General features: G+C 49.3%; 1 protein-coding gene across 2 annotated transcripts in view; it reads right to left on the bottom strand.

The window, feature by feature from the left end:
- Positions 1 to 19945, bottom strand: part of SF3B3 (splicing factor 3b subunit 3) — a 274045-nt gene that overhangs the window by 141214 nt on the left and 112886 nt on the right. For both annotated transcript variants that reach the window (XM_086945281.1, XM_086945280.1), the window contains exons 16-18: positions 16379 to 16501; positions 15688 to 15842; positions 9923 to 10097 (exon numbers count right to left, since the gene is read on the bottom strand). In XM_086945281.1, coding sequence (XP_086801407.1) covers positions 9923 to 10097; positions 15688 to 15842; positions 16379 to 16501 — 453 coding nt within the window. The remainder of the gene's footprint in view (positions 1 to 9922; positions 10098 to 15687; positions 15843 to 16378; positions 16502 to 19945) is intronic.

Here is a 19945-nt window from a genome sequence, read left to right as displayed (position 1 = left end):
ATGTGCAATCATCCGGACCCAACACTAGGCGGCGATCTATGCACTAGATGTGAATTTAGCAGCCCACATGCCTCGAACATTTAGATACTGCATGAATAAGTTTAATAAAGCATTTTATATGTAGCTTTTTATGTAAAAAAAAAACTATAGCACAAAGCAAAAAACAATTGCCATTTACAATGCTAATAGCTCAAACTTAAATAATGCGAGACCTATTGCATTGCAAATGCTTGTTTCCTTTTGAGAGGGATTTTGTATGACTCTAAAGGATGTTCTGGAGCGATTTTCCGTTTGTGAATGGTGAGTCTGCCAGAATCCGAGTCGATGAAGAGCTTCGACTGATTGTCATACGAGGGTGCCTGGAACATAACCTCCTCCGGAATGGATTGAGACGTGGAAGGTCCAGACACCTTTTTTGAGGTTTCGGTGATCCTTTGTGGTTCGAACGCTTTGGGTCGAGCGGTCGGGGGCAGTCCGTATTTAATTGGTGGAGGAAGCACCGGAGACGAACCGACCTTCTTAGAGATTGACGTAGTCTTCGATCCGATTTGCTTCGGTGGATCACCAGCATGCTTGCGGCCTTGCGTCAACTCGAGCTCATGGTGCGCAGCAGGTACGGCCTTGGACGTGATATGCTCTTTCGGGTCGGGTTTCATCTTCGACTCGAGGGCCTTGCTCAACATTGGCTTAGAGGCTGCAAGCGTCGGTTCAACAGTCTTTTTAGCCTGGAGTCCTTTGGCAGTGTCGCCATGTTTGGACTTCGACTGCGTCAGAGTGACGTGCTTGACCGTAGAGACTGGCTTCGGCGCCCCGCTCTTGGGGCCAATTACATTTGTAGACTTGACTGGAGCCGAGGAGTTCGAGGGCGTCGATCCGAGGACTGTCTTCAACGGTTTCGTTTTTGCCTCTGTTGGTTTCGATTTTGGTGGATCGACTGATGGCTCTTTAGAAGTATTCTTAGCCGGGCCTTGACGCGGGGCTATAGAATGTGGCGTAAGATCTCGGCCAAGGCCTTCCGGCGATGCCTCGACCTGAGCCTTAGAGAGCACAGTGTCAATATTAGGCCCCGCGATTGCGGGTGGGCCTTGCTCATCGCTAGAGTCGTCATCGACGGCTCCGATGGCCTCTGTGTCGTCTCCTACCTCGACGACGTCTTCGTCATGGACGTAGGTCTTAATCGGCGTCCACACCAAAGGTAGAGTCTTGCTCCGACTCTGGGTCCGACTGCTGGTCAGGATCCTCTTCATCGACGCCTTCCTCGTTATTGGCCTCGAAGATGTTCTCCGGGTCAGGCGCCGCTTTCTGTGCCGACTGTCGTGCGGCACGTCGAAGTCGAAGCGTCTTCTTCGACCGGAACTTTGAACATGCCATACAGCTGGCCTCGTCGTGGTCCGGGGATAAACATTTATTGCACACTGGGTGCACATCAATGTGAGGGTATTTTGAGTTGCAGACGGGGCATCTCTTGAACGGGCTCCGTTCCATCGTCGTCATAGTTGGGGCCTGGGGTGTCGAAAAGGCAAACGGCCTTCGACGTCCTGTTCGAAGAACTGGATGAAGTATAGGCACCGAACGAGACAATACAGACGCCCGGAAGGCCTTTTGGCCTTGCGCAAAAAGTTTTATATCGATTCCGAACTTGCGTCAAGAAAGTACATCCGAACCCAATGGCGGAAAAAAACTATCTGAGGATGGAGAGGATGCCCATGCGCACTGTAGTCCAGGGGAGGAGCCACCTATCTCGTGATACTTCGAAGACTCTGCCAGGACAACAATGTGCAATCATCCGGACCCAACACTAGGCGGCGATCTATGCACAGATATGAATTCAGCAGCCCACATGCCCCGAACCGTCATATTTCTCCGAGTCCCTGGCAGGTTAGATTAATGCCCTTTCTTCCCTGAGCAAAGATCTTCCCTTCAAGGAAGGGAGATAGGCGGAGCTAAAAGCCAATCCATCAACCGCGGTCGCTGGGTCCCATGCAACAAGCAGAACCAGGGTAAAAGCAGTGAGGGGGGAAGGGGTTGGGTTTCAGAGGCCATGTGGCCAGAGACACTGGACGACTCCATTTTGAACAACCCAGAGGCTGGACAAGAAGGAGGGAGGGGGCAGGGAAGTGAGGTGTCGCTGTTTGATAGGACACACAGACTTCCTGCCAGCCACCTACTCAACTTTTAAAAATTACTTGCACAGGAAGAGAAGCATTCTCTGGGGTGTGGTCTGCTGAGGTGGAAGGTGCTGGAGCCTGGCAATGGGCAGGTGGAAGGAGAGACCCCCTGACTGTCACCCAGGCCCCTAACTGCACCATAAGAAGCGCCTCTGCGCAGGGAGAAAGGAGAAGAGAGGCGCAGGAGGAGAGCCAGGCGAAAGGCTGGCGAAGGGAGCCAGTGCAGACCGCTCCCTGCAGAGTGTACCCTCTTGGAGACCCAGAGAGTGAAGGAGTGCTCCCAGTGGCTGGGGGGCGCCGCCAGGAGCAAGAAGATGCAAAAATGGAGCACATCGGACCTCCAGGGGCTGAGATACAGCCCCCAGAAGGTGAGCGACATGTGGCCCCCTGACGGCGAAGCGCGTGAGGCTCCGCCGCTGGTCCAGGAAAGGCCCCCCGGGGTGGATCAGGTCCCGGGGTCCCTAACAAGGAAGGGGGAGCCAGGAGCCCGGTGGGACCGGGCCCCCGACCAAAGCGCGGAGCAGCCGGGGGTGGGCTCCCCGCGGCACATACCCTTACCTGGGGGTCCGGGTGGGACCGGGCCCACCACCGAGGCTCCAGGAAGCAGCGAAGCGCCAGCGTGGCTCTCCCCGGCAGAGGGAGAGCAGGGCATATATTATTCAATAGCAGGAGCTTGAAGCGCCCAATAATGTCTTGCAAGGCATGGGGAATGGATTGTTTCTGGCATTTTGGTGGCACCCAGAGGAGAGGGGTCACCTTTGAGTGTGAAAAGGTGCAGGGGGAGCTGCTGGAGAAGTGCAGTCTCACCCCCAGCACAAAGCTAAGTCCCACCCTAAGTTTCCTGAGGATTTAAAAAGAATAACTCGTCAACGTTCAGCGAAGATTGCATCACCTCCTAGGCTGGAACTTTTGTTCTATAGCTAGGGGCTCATTGAGAAGTGCAAAGATTGAAGGGCTGAGTTGAAGATGTCTCGAGAAGGGCATCCCCTGGAGGTGAAATGGTGTAATTGCACTGAAATGCATTTATTAATGGTTTTTTCTTTTAAAGGGATTAATGTTCATTGTGAAGTACTGGTGTAAGGTGATGTCACAAGCAAAGTGGATTTAAGTGGCTAGACACTCCTGCTAGGGTATCTGACAGTATTTACAACTTAATCCTGTGATCATCTGTGATGTCTTTAAGGGCTGTAATTGCAATGCATTGTTAAGAATATCAAAATGTGCCGAGTACTGTCACTCTAAAGTGTGCGTAAACATGTAGTCTTGCTGTTGCGCTTAGGTGAAGACCCCAGACTGTTGGCCCTTAAGATTTAGAGGTGTATACTTTAGGGTCAGTAGGAGATGCTTGGTCAGGGTCATGTGTCACCAAGGCAGGTGTATCCCTGTTTAATGCTTGTTGAGGTAATGGGAGGGGGACGCCACTGGGATGGTGCCAGTGCGCAGGGTCCTCGCTCCAGGATAGGTTCAACTAATTGCATTGGGGCGAGATGATGTGCATACATGGGAGTAGGTCTTAATCGGCGTCCACACCAAAGGTAGAGTCTTGCTCCGACTCTGGGTCCGACTGCTGGTCAGGATCCTCTTCATCGACGCCTTCCTCGTTATTGGCCTCGAAGATGTTCTCCGGGTCAGGCGCCGCTTTCTGTGCCGACTGTCGTGCGGCACGTCGAAGTCGAAGCGTCTTCTTCGACCGGAACTTTGAACATGCCATACAGCTGGCCTCGTCGTGGTCCGGGGATAAACATTTATTGCACACTGGGTGCACATCAATGTGAGGGTATTTTGAGTTGCAGACGGGGCATCTCTTGAACGGGCTCCGTTCCATCGTCGTCATAGTTGGGGCCTGGGGTGTCGAAAAGGCAAACGGCCTTCGACGTCCTGTTCGAAGAACTGGATGAAGTATAGGCACCGAACGAGACAATACAGACGCCCGGAAGGCCTTTTGGCCTTGCGCAAAAAGTTTTATATCGATTCCGAACTTGCGTCAAGAAAGTACATCCGAACCCAATGGCGGAAAAAAACTATCTGAGGATGGAGAGGATGCCCATGCGCACTGTAGTCCAGGGGAGGAGCCACCTATCTCGTGATACTTCGAAGACTCTGCCAGGACAACAATGTGCAATCATCCGGACCCAACACTAGGCGGCGATCTATGCACAGATATGAATTCAGCAGCCCACATGCCCCGAACCGTCATATTTCTCCGAGTCCCTGGCAGGTTAGATTAATGCCCTTTCTTCCCTGAGCAAAGATCTTCCCTTCAAGGAAGGGAGATAGGCGGAGCTAAAAGCCAATCCATCAACCGCGGTCGCTGGGTCCCATGCAACAAGCAGAACCAGGGTAAAAGCAGTGAGGGGGGAAGGGGTTGGGTTTCAGAGGCCATGTGGCCAGAGACACTGGACGACTCCATTTTGAACAACCCAGAGGCTGGACAAGAAGGAGGGAGGGGGCAGGGAAGTGAGGTGTCGCTGTTTGATAGGACACACAGACTTCCTGCCAGCCACCTACTCAACTTTTAAAAATTACTTGCACAGGAAGAGAAGCATTCTCTGGGGTGTGGTCTGCTGAGGTGGAAGGTGCTGGAGCCTGGCAATGGGCAGGTGGAAGGAGAGACCCCCTGACTGTCACCCAGGCCCCTAACTGCACCATAAGAAGCGCCTCTGCGCAGGGAGAAAGGAGAAGAGAGGCGCAGGAGGAGAGCCAGGCGAAAGGCTGGCGAAGGGAGCCAGTGCAGACCGCTCCCTGCAGAGTGTACCCTCTTGGAGACCCAGAGAGTGAAGGAGTGCTCCCAGTGGCTGGGGGGCGCCGCCAGGAGCAAGAAGATGCAAAAATGGAGCACATCGGACCTCCAGGGGCTGAGATACAGCCCCCAGAAGGTGAGCGACATGTGGCCCCCTGACGGCGAAGCGCGTGAGGCTCCGCCGCTGGTCCAGGAAAGGCCCCCCGGGGTGGATCAGGTCCCGGGGTCCCTAACAAGGAAGGGGGAGCCAGGAGCCCGGTGGGACCGGGCCCCCGACCAAAGCGCGGAGCAGCCGGGGGTGGGCTCCCCGCGGCACATACCCTTACCTGGGGGTCCGGGTGGGACCGGGCCCACCACCGAGGCTCCAGGAAGCAGCGAAGCGCCAGCGTGGCTCTCCCCGGCAGAGGGAGAGCAGGGCATATATTATTCAATAGCAGGAGCTTGAAGCGCCCAATAATGTCTTGCAAGGCATGGGGAATGGATTGTTTCTGGCATTTTGGTGGCACCCAGAGGAGAGGGGTCACCTTTGAGTGTGAAAAGGTGCAGGGGGAGCTGCTGGAGAAGTGCAGTCTCACCCCCAGCACAAAGCTAAGTCCCACCCTAAGTTTCCTGAGGATTTAAAAAGAATAACTCGTCAACGTTCAGCGAAGATTGCATCACCTCCTAGGCTGGAACTTTTGTTCTATAGCTAGGGGCTCATTGAGAAGTGCAAAGATTGAAGGGCTGAGTTGAAGATGTCTCGAGAAGGGCATCCCCTGGAGGTGAAATGGTGTAATTGCACTGAAATGCATTTATTAATGGTTTTTTCTTTTAAAGGGATTAATGTTCATTGTGAAGTACTGGTGTAAGGTGATGTCACAAGCAAAGTGGATTTAAGTGGCTAGACACTCCTGCTAGGGTATCTGACAGTATTTACAACTTAATCCTGTGATCATCTGTGATGTCTTTAAGGGCTGTAATTGCAATGCATTGTTAAGAATATCAAAATGTGCCGAGTACTGTCACTCTAAAGTGTGCGTAAACATGTAGTCTTGCTGTTGCGCTTAGGTGAAGACCCCAGACTGTTGGCCCTTAAGATTTAGAGGTGTATACTTTAGGGTCAGTAGGAGATGCTTGGTCAGGGTCATGTGTCACCAAGGCAGGTGTATCCCTGTTTAATGCTTGTTGAGGTAATGGGAGGGGGACGCCACTGGGATGGTGCCAGTGCGCAGGGTCCTCGCTCCAGGATAGGTTCAACTAATTGCATTGGGGCGAGATGATGTGCATACATGGGAGTGGTGGTACTAGACCCCCCCCCCCCCAACCCCTTGCGGGAGGGGTGGAGATGTTATGCAATGTCACAAAGTAATTCTAACAGCTTATGTATATTTGTAAATTGTTGCATAGTATTGAGTAGTGTGTGTGTTTAATAAATGTACTATTACTTTTATAAAGCAAAGTACAGACTGGACAATCAATTATTGAGTGTTATTTTTGCGCACCTGCAAATGACGATTACTAGCCCACACCACCTCCCTCGAGTAAGCCTCAGACTGCTCTGCAACGCTACCCTCTGAGAGTCAGGCGCTACAATTGGGTGTTTGGTTCCCAGTGAAGGACAAATGTAGTCCTGTAATTTGTGCAGGCCTCACAGATGCTGCCTCATTTTCCAACAGTACTGTAGGAAGGTGGCTACCTGACTATGGTTACCCCAGATTTTTTGCCTTGTGTTTAGCTGGTTTTCGACTTAGTTGGCCTGGTTCTCTGCTAATCAGGGCCCCAGGCTATCTGCTCTCTCTGTAAAATGGATTCCATGTACCCTAGGTGCATAACTAAATTGGCTTGGGTCACCTTATCAGCCCCTGTACAGAGCACTATAGGTGCCCAGGGCATAGGTGCATCCAAGGCTTACCAAGGGCTGCAGCATATCTTTTGCCACCCCTGGCTGGCTATCCAAAATTGACACAACTGGCTGATCACTCAGCTGGGGCAAGGTGGTGTAATCACCCCTTGCTTAGATATAGTATGCCTATATCTAAACCTATCTGGACACATATAAACCTATAAGCCACTCCTATGGCAGGCCGTAACAATCCTGGAGGCAGAGTGCGTGGTTTTATGTGAGATGGTGCTCTAGCATGAGCTGAGCCTGTCTGCAGCTGTCGGGATCAATTCCCTAAGCTGTTCCGGGATAATGCCATACCATATACTATTAAGTGCATTATAATCCTCGCGGTTATATGTTAACTTTGGTTTGGCTTTATCAAAACATGTCGTGTAAGGTGTCATACGATTTGGAATACTATCCCCTCGACAGTCCTGTCGACGGGGATAGCATTCCACCCCCCTAGAGGGAGAAGACATGTTACTTTGCTAAAACGCGGTTGATTTTAAAAGAGCCTCAGCATCACAAAATGGACGCTTCTGACACAGACACGGGTCTGACCTCCTGCTGCTGACCGAAACTCAGCCGAGGAGGCCTGGACAAAGGCTTTCCTGTCGCAGGGAGGTGTCACACCACCCCAGACAGGAGATAGTGGATTGTAGCAGGGAGGTTTGAAAGAAACCAGACACTGCCTGGGGAGCACAAGGCTTCCCCTTGCATAATCCGGTCAAACCGGTTCTGGGGCTCACCAGCCCCAGTCCCAGCACGACCCTGGACAAAGGGAAAGGGGTGTAACCACCCCCTTCCTGGGTCCCACCCATAGGAGGGGATCCTGGTATAAGAATGGAAGCAGTGCCAACGCACTCAGATTATCCTGATGAAACAGATGAAACGAAACTCTGGTCCCTTCGACATCCTACTCGACGTAGAAGACTGAAGAATCTCCCTTGTGGTCAAGGAGTGACCACCCTGTGCAAACAGGCACCATCCAGCACCTCGACGTTTGCTTTGTTGCAGTTCCTGCCGGAACTCGAGCGACAGAGATCGACAAGACCAAGCGTGCCTGCCTTCTAACAGCCCGATCCACAGGCCCTGCAGGGCTGAGACCCGTGGAGGCCACCGGAAGCGTTGGGCCCGCCATCTTGGAAAGACCACGAGACGCTGACCGTGCAGCCCACGAGTGACCCTCGAAGCTGTACATCGGGGTTTGAGAAGCCCCAGCCCTGAGCCACTTTTGCACCGAAGCTCACCCCTCTACACTCACTGAGTGCTGCGTGGGGCCCTTCTGCTTCTTTTGGCTCAACGCGTTGGCCCGGTCACTTGCCCGTTGGCTTGTGGCCCCTGTGCCGGCAAACTACGAAATCTAACTTGTGATTCTGGTCGCTCCAGACTTGCACCCGCTCCTCTGAAAAGGAGCACCCGCTCTGACCCTCCTGGTCAGAGTGAGAAGCAATCTTCCAGTCCTGCGTGGATTGCTCTTGCCAAGTGTTGTTTGCTCCAATCCTGAAGCAGACAGCGCCGACGGCGAGAGCCTTCGTGGGACAGCTCGTGACCCGCTCCTGGACGTCGCAGATGCCCTAGAGCCCACGTGGCAGCGGAGAGAAGCTCCTCGACAACCACCTGATTGCGCCTGACATTGCCTGGTTCCGTCCTGGTTCCACCCTGGTCACTGCTGAGTGACCCAGACTCTGTCCCCTCTGCTTTCGGGTACTCTACAACTCCGATCCACCCTTGGATCACACCGGACACTTCTCCTTCACAACGCCTGCAGCATCTTCAGCTTCAAGCACCAACAAGCTTCGTGACGAAACCAGACAAAACTTCGACCCTATGCACTCGCTTCCAGTGGGTGAGGTAACTCAGCAACGCCGGTGTTCCCACACTGGTACACACCTCTAGTGTATGTGTCTTAAGTTTCGTCCTTCTAGGTTGAGCGGAAGTATTCTTAAACAGTAACTTTATAACTTTTACGCACCATTGACTTTGCATTGGTGCATGCGTGTGCTTTAAGCGCTGCACCCAAATCCCGCGGGCTTTTCCCGACTTCAGCATTGCTAGTCCCGACTGCTCCCAGCGATTCCCTAGGCCCAACCACTGTTCGATTGGTATCTCTTATACCACTTTCTTAATATATTGTTTGAGTGGCCACCCGCCCTCATCCATAATTGTGCAACTTTTATATGTTTAACTGTGCTTTTGTTTAAACGCTTGTGCCCCTTTGCTCATAAAGAGTGCTGGGGATTATTCTAGTAATAAATATATATATTTTTATAATATAAACTTGTGCGGTGTCCTTTCATTTGATATTACAGGATTGTGATTGGTAAAACAGCTCGCTTAACACGACCTCTTGAGTTTAGCCTTTCAGGCTGCTTAGTCCAGGCTACCCCTAGGATAGCTTGTCTATAAGGTTGACTTACAACCAGACACCATAAGGGATTGTTTGGACTGATACAAGGTGGTTCCAGAATTGGAAACATCATATATCAGGCCAACTTCTCACAAGTACCATATACAGGGTGACCTAGTAACCAATCTGGTATGTACCTAAAGTACACAGAGTCCTTTTTATAGAGCAAGCAGATAGACTGGGGCCCTGAATAGCAGGGTCCCATTCCAACTAAGTCGAAAATCAGCTAAACACCAGGCAAAAAGTGGGGGTAACCACATAGTAAAGTAGTATTTTGGTCTTGTCGATATTGCATTGGCGGTGACTGTTTTAAATAGAGGAAGGTGTTGAAAAACCAGTTTGAAAGTAGAGTTCAATCTAGTATAACTCTATAGTGAAGTTCATTTTCATTGACACTCTGCAGATTACACCCAGTGGCCACTGCTTATACAAAAAGGCATGGATTAATATCCTAAATACTTCATCTTCAGTTTTTCCTACCAATCTCTCCAAAAACACAAGCGCTCTGTAGGCCAAATGCCTTAAAAAAGCATCAATAACTACGACAGCTGCCTTCATGCAAATCACAACATACATTTTGAGCTGTGAAACCTTTGTAAAAAAAATTGATAACATGCAGTCCACAAAAATACCTAAGTCCAACAGCTTCTATTCTGTGAAACATAGAAGACCACATCTAACAACTTGGAACCACAAAACTTGTTGAACACTTAAAGGATATTGCCCTTCCCAGTACTTACTTCTGCCATTTGCTGCTTTCTCTGGGCTTTGGTGGCTTCAGTATATGCATTGTGGTCCGTCTCTATGATAATGAGGTTATTGCTCTCCGGGTGAATGACAAACTTCCTGGGTGTGTATTGTAGTGGAAATGCCACCTGATTGAACACTGCACCAAGCTTTTCAAGTGCCAAAATCCTATAGGAAGAGTAAGGGAAAGAGTCATATGAAGCTGGAATGGATTTACTCTCACATGAATGCATGTACTTTAACAACAAACATATGACTAAAACCAACATGGGAACTAAAGAATAAGGCTACTCATACACAGATCAAGTTTACTTTCTGGTTTTAGTACCAGGAAAGAGATTAATTTCAAATGAACAGCCCACAAAATAACAGTTTTTCTTTTTTTGATTTGGCATTTGCTGGTAAAAGGACAAAAACTGAACATAGTTCAGGGTAGTTAAAAGCTTTCAGCTAGTAGGCTGGCAGGATCATGTTCAGTTTCTTGAAGTGGCACCCCTTAGTTACCCTGAATTGCTACTGCAAACATTTTGAGAAGGCAAATGTGACAAAGTGTGAAGGCAAGGAATCTTGACACAAAAGGAAGGGCGAGGATACAATACATTAATCTATTGTAACCTCTTTTATAGTGTTTGCTGTGATAGCACACTGTCAGAATTCTTGGAAACTGTGCAACCACTCCCCCCCCCCCCCCCCCCATTGATTTACTGTGAGGTGCTAAACATAGGTCAATCAATCAAACAGGACATATAAAGCATGACTGATCAACCGTGAGAGTATCCAGGCGCTGAGAACTTGATGCATATGGAGGGTTCAGTTGAACAGCCAGGTCTTGAGTTCCTTCCTGAATTCCAATAGAGAGGATGAGGTCCGGAGGTGAAGGGGAAGTTTGTTCTGAGACTCTGCGTACATGTTACAATAAATCCCACATTGGCATCACTGTGGGTTTATTGTGAGGAGTAGTTAGGTTCCAAACACTCCTGTGTTCAGTGAAGCCACCCTGGTGCTCTTGAACCCGAGCTGTCAAATTTCCAGCCCACATACTCTATGGATTCCCTGGCACTTACAATATTACTGAGTAGACCCCAATACTGTAGGGGCATATCTGCATTTGCAGATATGCTCACACTTCTGGGACAGTACACCCTGCCTGAGGGCTAGTAAGGCCTGCTAGAGGGGAGACTTACCTACATCTTCGGCAGTGCTACCTGGCATGGCATAAAGGTAGTGTGCCATGTCGACTTTGTCATTTTGTCTGCAACAGGCCATTCATGCTGCAGTGGCAGTCTGCATGGTTTAGGTGAGGGGTCCCTAGGGGACCCTTTTCAGTCCCAATGCTCTTCGTACCCAGGTACCTGGTACTAGGGACTTACAGGGGAAGCCTGAAGGGCCAATTGGGGAATCGTTTTTAGGGAAGAAGCACAGGGGACCCGATTGTAGGGCACAGGGTCCCTTGCTAATCGAAAGCACATCATTAATAGGCAAAAATTGGAGGGCTAACTGTTAGACCCGTCAGCTTTTGGGTGGTCTCCCCTTTTTAGGTCTCGCCTGTCGATGCGCATGCGCATCGAGCTTGCGAGACTATGGGGGCTTACCAACTCTTTAACCAACTTGCAAGGAATCGTGGCGATTCCTTGCAGTGCACGAGAAATTTAAGCTCAATGCGCATGCGCATTGAGCTTAAAAGCGCGTGCACATGCCCCCAGCCGCCTGCCTTGCCTACTCTCTCTCTTATTGCCTCCCCAGCTCCCCCCCTCACTTCTTGATTGCACGGACTCTAGGCCGTGCCTCCCATACTCTCCTCCCCCCTCCTCCTACTCTCCTCCCCTGCCTGCCGTGTCCTGGTTAGCGTGGGAGTTTTGTAGTCTGAAATGCAGCGAACTTAACAATTTTAGAAACACATAACTGTTGTTTGCATATCTTTCACGCATGCCCCCTTTGGGCAAATTGGCACAGCACAAAAATCTTTATATTAAACACTTTATCCCATGTAGCTGTCGCAAAAGTCCTTCGAGGCATTGTCAGCAAAGTCGATCATCCTTGCCGTGCTCTTTGACTTCAGATCTTGTGGCATGCTCCTTATTGACCAATGGCAGTGCGTTTTCATAAACACCTCATTTTTACCTCACCCTGCCTTTGTAGCTGTCGCAAAAGTCCTTCGAGGCATTGTCAGCAAAGTCGATCATCCTTGCCGTGCTCTTGGACTTCAGATCTTGTGGCATGCTCCTTATTGACCAATGGCAGTGCGTTTTCATAAACACCTCATTTTTACCTCACCCTGCCTTAGCCATTCAATGGAAGGAGCTAAGATCTCAAAAGTCTCCTTGTTTTAGCTGGGGCGCCTCAGTTCCTTATTTTGCCCTCGCCACCCCTCACCCCTCTTTCTCTAACTTTCCGGCCCTCCATCGCCGCCGGCCGTCAAGCATTTTCGGCCTGCAGTCAGAGCTTGTTGAATCTGTGTTGAATGTGCACAGCTTCCCGCTTGTTTTTTTAGCTGGGGCGCCTCGCCATGCGTAGGTAGATAGCCTTATTTGACATGATAAGAGCTCCTTCCATCACCCCACCCCACCCACTATTTCTCGTTTTTTTTCTCCTAGGGATAAATTATTTCTGTGTATTGCGTGTGTCTGTACTGTGCACAGTCATTTCACTTTATGCGCCTCATGCAAAGTTACTCCTGTTGGCGCTTTATAAACTATTTCTCCCTCAAAGATATAAGCTAGTCAAAAAGCAAACAAAAGTCTCCCTCTGCCTTCCCGAACACGCTCAGCAGCTGGTTTCTCCTCGTCCCCCAATCAACCCCCTCCCTGCTTGATTAATGGCTTTGCATTTGCACGGGATAGCAGTAAACATGCCAGAGGCGCCAGCAGAGGCCAAGCCACACAGAGACATTCTCCTTAAGTGTTGTTTCCCCTGGGAGCAGAGTATTTTACGCTCAACTCCAAAACCTACAAAAAGTTGTTCTTTTTTCAAATTATTAATTAAAAGCCATTGTTATTTGTAATATCAAGACATCTAAGTCACGTAAATACAACACACATTGCATTACAAATGCTATAGGTGTCACATTTGCAAGTTAAAACTATTGACATTGTAACTGACAAAGCTATTAATTTTGCTACTTTCAAAACCAACACATAAATAAAAAAAGTGTCATTTACAATAGCAATAGCTCAAACTTTCCTAATGCGAGACCTATTGCATTTCCAATGCTTGTTTTCCTCTCTTTCTGCCTCACATTTTTTTCCACCAATTCTTTTTCATGTGGCCTTTGGCAGTGGTGAGGCGCCCAGAGGCCTATCAGTGCTGAGGCGCAGGTGCGCCTTTCTAAAATGGTGAGATGGGTGAGCTTCATAAAATGGACGCCTGCTAGAAATTACCTCAGAGCTCTGACCCATAGGATAGCATTAGGGGTTTCCAGAACCTTCCGGTCCACTCTAGTGACCTTGGCCCAGGCTATATAAGGGAGGACACTGGGCGGCCATTAGGTCACACTGCTGGGCTAGCTGGAGTGCAGACTACAGCTACAGGGGGATTGTGTCTCAAACTAATTTGACTGCTCCTAGGGGCTGTGCGTTGGTCTGAGGGTGCTGCCCTCCTTCCTGTTGATCTGGCACTGTCTGAGAGAAGATCTGAGAGCACAACGCCCCAGTGTGTCCAAACATCAAGAAGATTAATTCATTTGTACAGTTGGTGAGAGTGACCTTGCCCAGCCCCGGGAACCTTGGAGGGTGGGCACTGTATGCTAAAAGGGCAACGCTGAGCAAGGGACCTTTACTACGACTCCTGAAGTGAGGCTGGGTCTTAACTTTTACCCTTGCCTCCTGTTTGGCCCTTGTTAGAAGTGTGCTGACCTTGCCTGCGAGTCTGCCGCTTAATTCTGCCAGCGCTGCATCGTTCAGAGCCCTCCCCCTTTGCCCTCTCCGTAGCTCTGTGGTGCCAAGGTTGCCAAAAGTTTCACCGCCGCTGGCCTGGGTGCTGAGATGGGCCGAGCATGTGGAAAAGGGGAGCGACGCGAGGCTCAGAGACGCTGGGCGAGGTCGCTTAGCAACCGGACTCCCGCCTAGCGCGTCTCCTCTCTGCCCGAGCCGGAACTCCTCTGAGGAGTGGAAGCTGCCGCGGACCTTCGGAAGGCCGAATGAACCGTCAGCTTGACTCTCCAGAGAGACACATGGTTTGGGGCCTCCGAGGTGTCCGCGTCGCGGCTCTGCTGCGGCCCCTGCCCCACCTCAGGCAAAGTGCCATAAGACCTGAGCGGGAGGTCGGGGGAAGATCGGCCCACAGACTCGTTCCGCGGAAAGTGTGTCAGAGGCACCAGATGGGCGCAGAGGTATCGGGGGACAACTCAAAGGAGGGTGGTGCTGAAGGAAAGACGCCATTCAGGGAGGGGGGACTGTAATGACCGGGGGGTGCCAAGAACTAAACCCCTAAGTTGATGCTCTCTCTGGTAACAACGTGACTGGCTTATATTAAGAGAGTGGGTTCCAGACCTCTCTCCCCCCTCTGAAGTAAAGCCTCCATAAGTACTTTCTTGCGCAGGAGCTAGGAAGAGACAGCGCACTCTGGATATGAAACCACTGTTCTAATCTCAATGTATTTACAAGCTTGATTCAAATTGATACAAAAACATGCTAAATCAAAACTTCATGTACTTACATGCTTGCTCTAAATGGATACATACCTCTGCCAATTCAGTATTTAATGTACTTACCTGCTTAGTTTAAACTGCTGCATGTACCTGTTGACATATGAATATACCTCCCTGCTGATTGCCTAGTTGAATGATTTAAATACCTGGTCCTTTGACTATTGTGAGGGAATTAAATACAATGTACTGTGCAAGTAATGCAGTTAAACCAAAAATGGAATGTCCAAAGCCCTAATTTATCAACTATTGGAAACTTTACCCCTTCTTTAATGCAAGAAAAAGATAAAGCCTCTCGATTTACTATTTAACCAAGACGGTGTGGTGTCATTTTTGGTGGGTTTGCGCTGGGGTGTTGTAGTGTGCTGCGCAAGTACGTCACAATTGCCTTCTAGACTTAGCCTTCCCACGCTGTGCCATGCTACCGTAAGTCGGCACAGGGTCCCTTGCCAATAGAAACCAAATCTTTACCAGGCAAAAAGTGGGGGCTAACCATGTCAAAAGAGGCACTCTTACACATGCCCTGCACACAGAGCAGAAATATGTGGCAGGGGTCGTTACCTCTCTAGGACTCTGTAGAGGCCTAGGAAAACTACACTGCGCCAATCGCCCAGTTCGTGTGCTTCATGCTGCAACTGACCAGATTCTAAAAGTGTTAAATAAATCTCAGTAAAACTGGAGAAATCTCTAAGTTTAAAAAAAAGCTGAAACCAAAGAAAAATCAGGCACTTAAGTGTTCTTCTTGAAAGCAGCCAACACACACACGAGGCCATCCAACTAAGCACATTAAAATGGAACACGGCCATAGAATCTGAGTGGGTGTGGGCACTAGTGCTACAGTATCAAGTGTCAAACCTATTTAGGTACTTTGATATGTGCTTTTAGTAAAGATTTTAAAAGGGAACAAGACCATACAATTAGAAAGGAGTAAGATTTGGGCTTGAAATGTGAAGTTTATCAAGAACCTGAACAGACACAACAAGGGTATTTCAAGGGCAACACATGCTTGAAGAGTGAACGCTCAGCTCCTCAGGAAATAAAGTGTAAGCTAATTATTTTATTTTTTTGTTTCAGAACCCAATGTACATTGCACAGACGACCCCAAATCTCATGTACCTTAGAGTGTTGGTGGAAATGGCAACAATGCCCTCAGGACACTGTTCGGAGGCAAAACCTGAGGCGAACTCCAATGTCTCATATGACAGAGGTGTGAGGTGGAAGCGGGACTGGTAGGAATAGCTCAACCACGAGCGGCTTGACATGGCCAGAACCTGCAACAAAGCAAAGATAATCAACAGGCAGTCACAATGTGTAAACACACACTGATGTAAGATGGTTGTACTGAGGAACATATCTAATTTACTGAGTGAGAGCATTAAAAACAGACTGCCACTACACAGACTAAGGTTTGGCCAATGAATGGCTGTACAGCCATTGCATCAGTGCTACCACTGAATGCACTCCCTCCAGTTACTTCATATGGATAAATCTTATAACTCAAAAGGCTTCTTCAGGGGAAGCAATACATTACATTACTCCAAAACAAAAGCATAAGGAATAAAGGTTGTACAGACTGGCCCCTTTGACTAGATAAGGTACCAACTTGAGGCATCCTCGAGGTTGTACACATCCTAAAGGTAGCCACTCACACATAAAAGTTAATTCAAGAACATCTGCAAAAAATCAACAATTATTAAGGTAGGGAAAAGAACGAATGTTTCTCAAAACATGGCCTTAGAATTCTGCTGACTTCTTTAGGCGGACTGACCACGCATAATACCCCACAAAACAAAAAAAACACACTTACCGCCTCTTGCCCCTGCATTCTCACACGGAAGAGCTTCACAGGACGGGAGCCCAAGTATCTAGTTCTGGTGTCAGACAGGTCTCCGGTGACAGGGTCCAGGACAGTTCGCAATAATACTCCGTTCTATATGGAAGAGAGTACAGTGGCATTAAGCTGCTATACATGGCTTAGACATGGTGGATAAAAAAGTAGCCACACATGAGGCAGGCTAACACCATGGTCCAAAGGCAGAGATACACGATGCAACCAGTAATGGAGTCCTACATATCAAGAGCGAACAGTGCAATAGGGTAACCGGAATCCCAACAGGTGCTGCAGACCATTATAGTGCCTTGGTTAAGATTTGTAAAAGTCATAGATACCTAAGAGGTGCTGCTGCTGGTCACAAGTGAATGGTGGTATTTCAAGTGGGATACCAGAAACAAGGAAATGCTGCTATCACTGATGTACATGTGGGGAGCTGCATGGGTGTCCAGAGATTGAAAGGAAAGCTTTGTGCATGTTGACATTTAGGGAACTGTGGAGCTGCTAAGTTCCTGTATGTGAGAGTAGACTTGCAATATGAGAACTATACCGAAATATTGATTATTGGTACATCCTAGCAGTTGCAGACCTATCTGTCTATGCATAGACAAGGCAAAAAGACAGAATGGGGCTACCTTAATCTTGTTCTCCGGTTCATACAGGGCTGTTTCAGATCAGAAATTCTCATGGAAAGGACCTTTCTTTTTTAGTGAAACGTGCTACACAGGCAATACAAAAAGACTGCTATATGCTCATGCCAGCGCGCTTGCTATTTTGAAAGGGATGACATGCCCAGGATTACAACTGCGCTCATCAATCAAAGCACTGACCCTCTTCAGAGATCAAGCATTTACCATTTCTAACCCCCATGCCAAGGACTGCACAATGCAACTGTTGTGGAAGCCTAGTCAGAGTTCTGCATAGCCCTTCTTTGATAAGAGGCACAGCTCTTTGGAGTGCACAAACTTATTGAACTTGGGATCCAAAAAGGTCAAAGTACAGCAAGAAAGTGTTCAGGCTTATTATTCATTCCAAAGAAGGAGATACTGCTCTGAAAGCCAAAAGAGTAGTGAAAGACTGCGGCTACCTATTTTAGTCTGGGTGCACAAAAAGCAATGAAACATAATAGCTCAAAAAGTATGTACACAAACTGCAGCTCCTCTACACTGTCAGAGACAGACTGAGCATGTAGAGCAGTAGTGATTTATACATTTGCTCTCCCCCTCATCAGGCAATCTGCTTGATCTACCCTAGAAAGCATTATTTAACCCACCCTAATACTATTCTCTGTAGTTTGAGAGATATCAATCTCATGACCCCATGGCTGTTTGTAGGGCATGTCACTGTATTGGCCATTTGAATAATAATAATAACAATGTTCAAGATCAGAGACAATAGGATACCTTGAGAGCTAGATGGACTGCTCTCAGCAATTTATGTGATGTGAACTTCCCTTTTCTGACCATTGGCCTCAAACAGACCGTGCTTCCAGATGTGTTCCTCATCCTGACAAAGTGGCATGCATCACAACAGTTTTAGGAAGAGGATCCTCTTAAAAAGGGACCCATTAACATTAAAACGCTCCCTTGCGCTATGAGATTTGGAGCTTGTCATCAAGACTGTTGTTCTCCTGAGGACACGGATCTTCCAGACACTGCTTTATATAGAAAGCCTTGCTTTCAAGACAATTGAAATGTAGGCAGATATTGACCCTAGTGGGGATAAGATAAGGCGAGCTGTTGGACTCGCACTCTTTGGAAGGTGGAATTTCTTCCAAATTGATAGCACTCTCCTCTGAAGGAAACACTTTTCTTTGTACGGTTTGTAGTATTGCTCCCAGATTGTGTAGAACTGGAATAAGCAATGCAATGAATCCAGAGTGGGCTGGATTTGCGGTTCCTCGCTCGTACCAGGGGTTTTCTGCTTGAGCAAAGCTACTGCTTGTGGGAGTCCCAGTCTCTAATAGGGTAAAGGCAGGCAGGTCCTCCGGGGTTCTTGAGGTTGCTGTCCGCAGGAGAGGCCGGGATTTAGCAGGAGCAGGTTCAAGGATCAACAGGCCTGTATGGCTGGGGCCAAGTCAGTTGGTGTTGTCCTCTTGCTAGCAGCTGCATGGCAGGTTTTCCTCTTGGTCTTCTTGTTTCGAAATCGGGATCTTAGGAAGGTTCAGGGTGCCCCCAAATACTAATTGTACGGGTGTTACAAGTAGAGGAAGGGCAGGGACCAATAGGTCCCTGTCCTGGGGAGAGTACACCCCCTATACTGCTCCTCTCCTGTGGGAGGGGGGCAGTAGCCTATCCCTGATTGGACAGGTCTCCCCATCTTCAAGATGGCCGGGGCCCGGAGTTGTGCTTCACCTCGCCTCTCCCACCTGAGGGGTGGGGTTGGCACAGGCTGGTACACCCCCCTTCCTGACATAGTTTTTCCCGCCAGTCTTCCCGCAGAGTGGGGCTCAGGACTGGTGGGAGCCAGTTGCTAGGTACAGCAAATGGTCTGGAGAAGCTCACAGAGGCGGCATGCCTTTGAAGCTTCACCATGCCCATCCTGGGGAGGAGACCTAGCACCTCGCCCAGGATGTGCATTGTTGAAGGCCCAGGAGGCGGGGATGAGGGGCTCACCACCCAGGGGTCCAGCAACATGTCTGCTGTGTGGCAGCCTAGGCAGCCTCTCAGACCAGATGTGGATTGTAGCTTAGGTTTCAAGGGGGATCTCTAAGATGCCCTCTGTGTGAGAAAGTGCCATCTTTGTTGCATGGGTATGCCCCCGCTTTTTTGCTGAATTGCTGCTGTGCTTTGAGTGTGCCCTGGGCTCCTCCCAACCAGGTGCCCAGGGCCTGTGTTCCTTCCCATAAACTGTGTTGAAACTAAAACCCAATTGGCATCTCTGGCCACCTGTCAGCCCCTAGTAATTGGTACCCTAGGTAACCAGGGCATGGTGACCAGAGCAGACCCTTAAGGGCTGCAGCACTTATTGTGCCACCCATGGGGGCCCTCTGCCCTGACACCCACACTGCCTTTGCAGGCTGAGTGTCTAAGTACAGACCTAAACAGAGAGTCGACATGGGATTACACTGCCCAGGAATGGTGGTGGGTACTGTAGGGGCACAAGGCTTATGCACCTGTGCCCACATCACTGGCATAGGGCACCCAGCTATAGAAGTGACTGATGTATGCCAGGGCAGTGGGTTTGTGGGCATGGCACATAGTGAAGTGCCACGTCAACTCTTTATTTAGGACTGCACCAGGACACTCATTCTGCAGGGAGTGGGTGTCAGGGTGCAGGGCCTCTAAGGGTGGCACAATAAGTGCTGCAGCCCTTAGGGGTCTTCTCTGGTCACAATGCCCTGGGTACCTAGGGAACCATTTACCAGGGGCTGACATGTGGCCAGAGATGTCAATAGGGTTTTAGCTTCAATACAGTTTTAGGGAAGGAACACAGGCCCTGGGCACCTGATTGGCAGGAGCATCAGCCATTCAGCAAAAGATGGGGGCATAGCATGCAAGAAAGATGGCACTTTCTCACAATGTCCTGCTGTCAAAGACATTG

Source organism: Lissotriton vulgaris, chromosome 12, assembly GCF_964263255.1.
Source record: "Lissotriton vulgaris chromosome 12, aLisVul1.2, whole genome shotgun sequence".
Taxonomy (NCBI): Eukaryota; Metazoa; Chordata; class Amphibia; order Caudata; family Salamandridae; genus Lissotriton; species Lissotriton vulgaris.
Note: the sequence above shows the minus strand (reverse complement) of the source record. Positions and strands in the feature narration are given on the sequence as shown.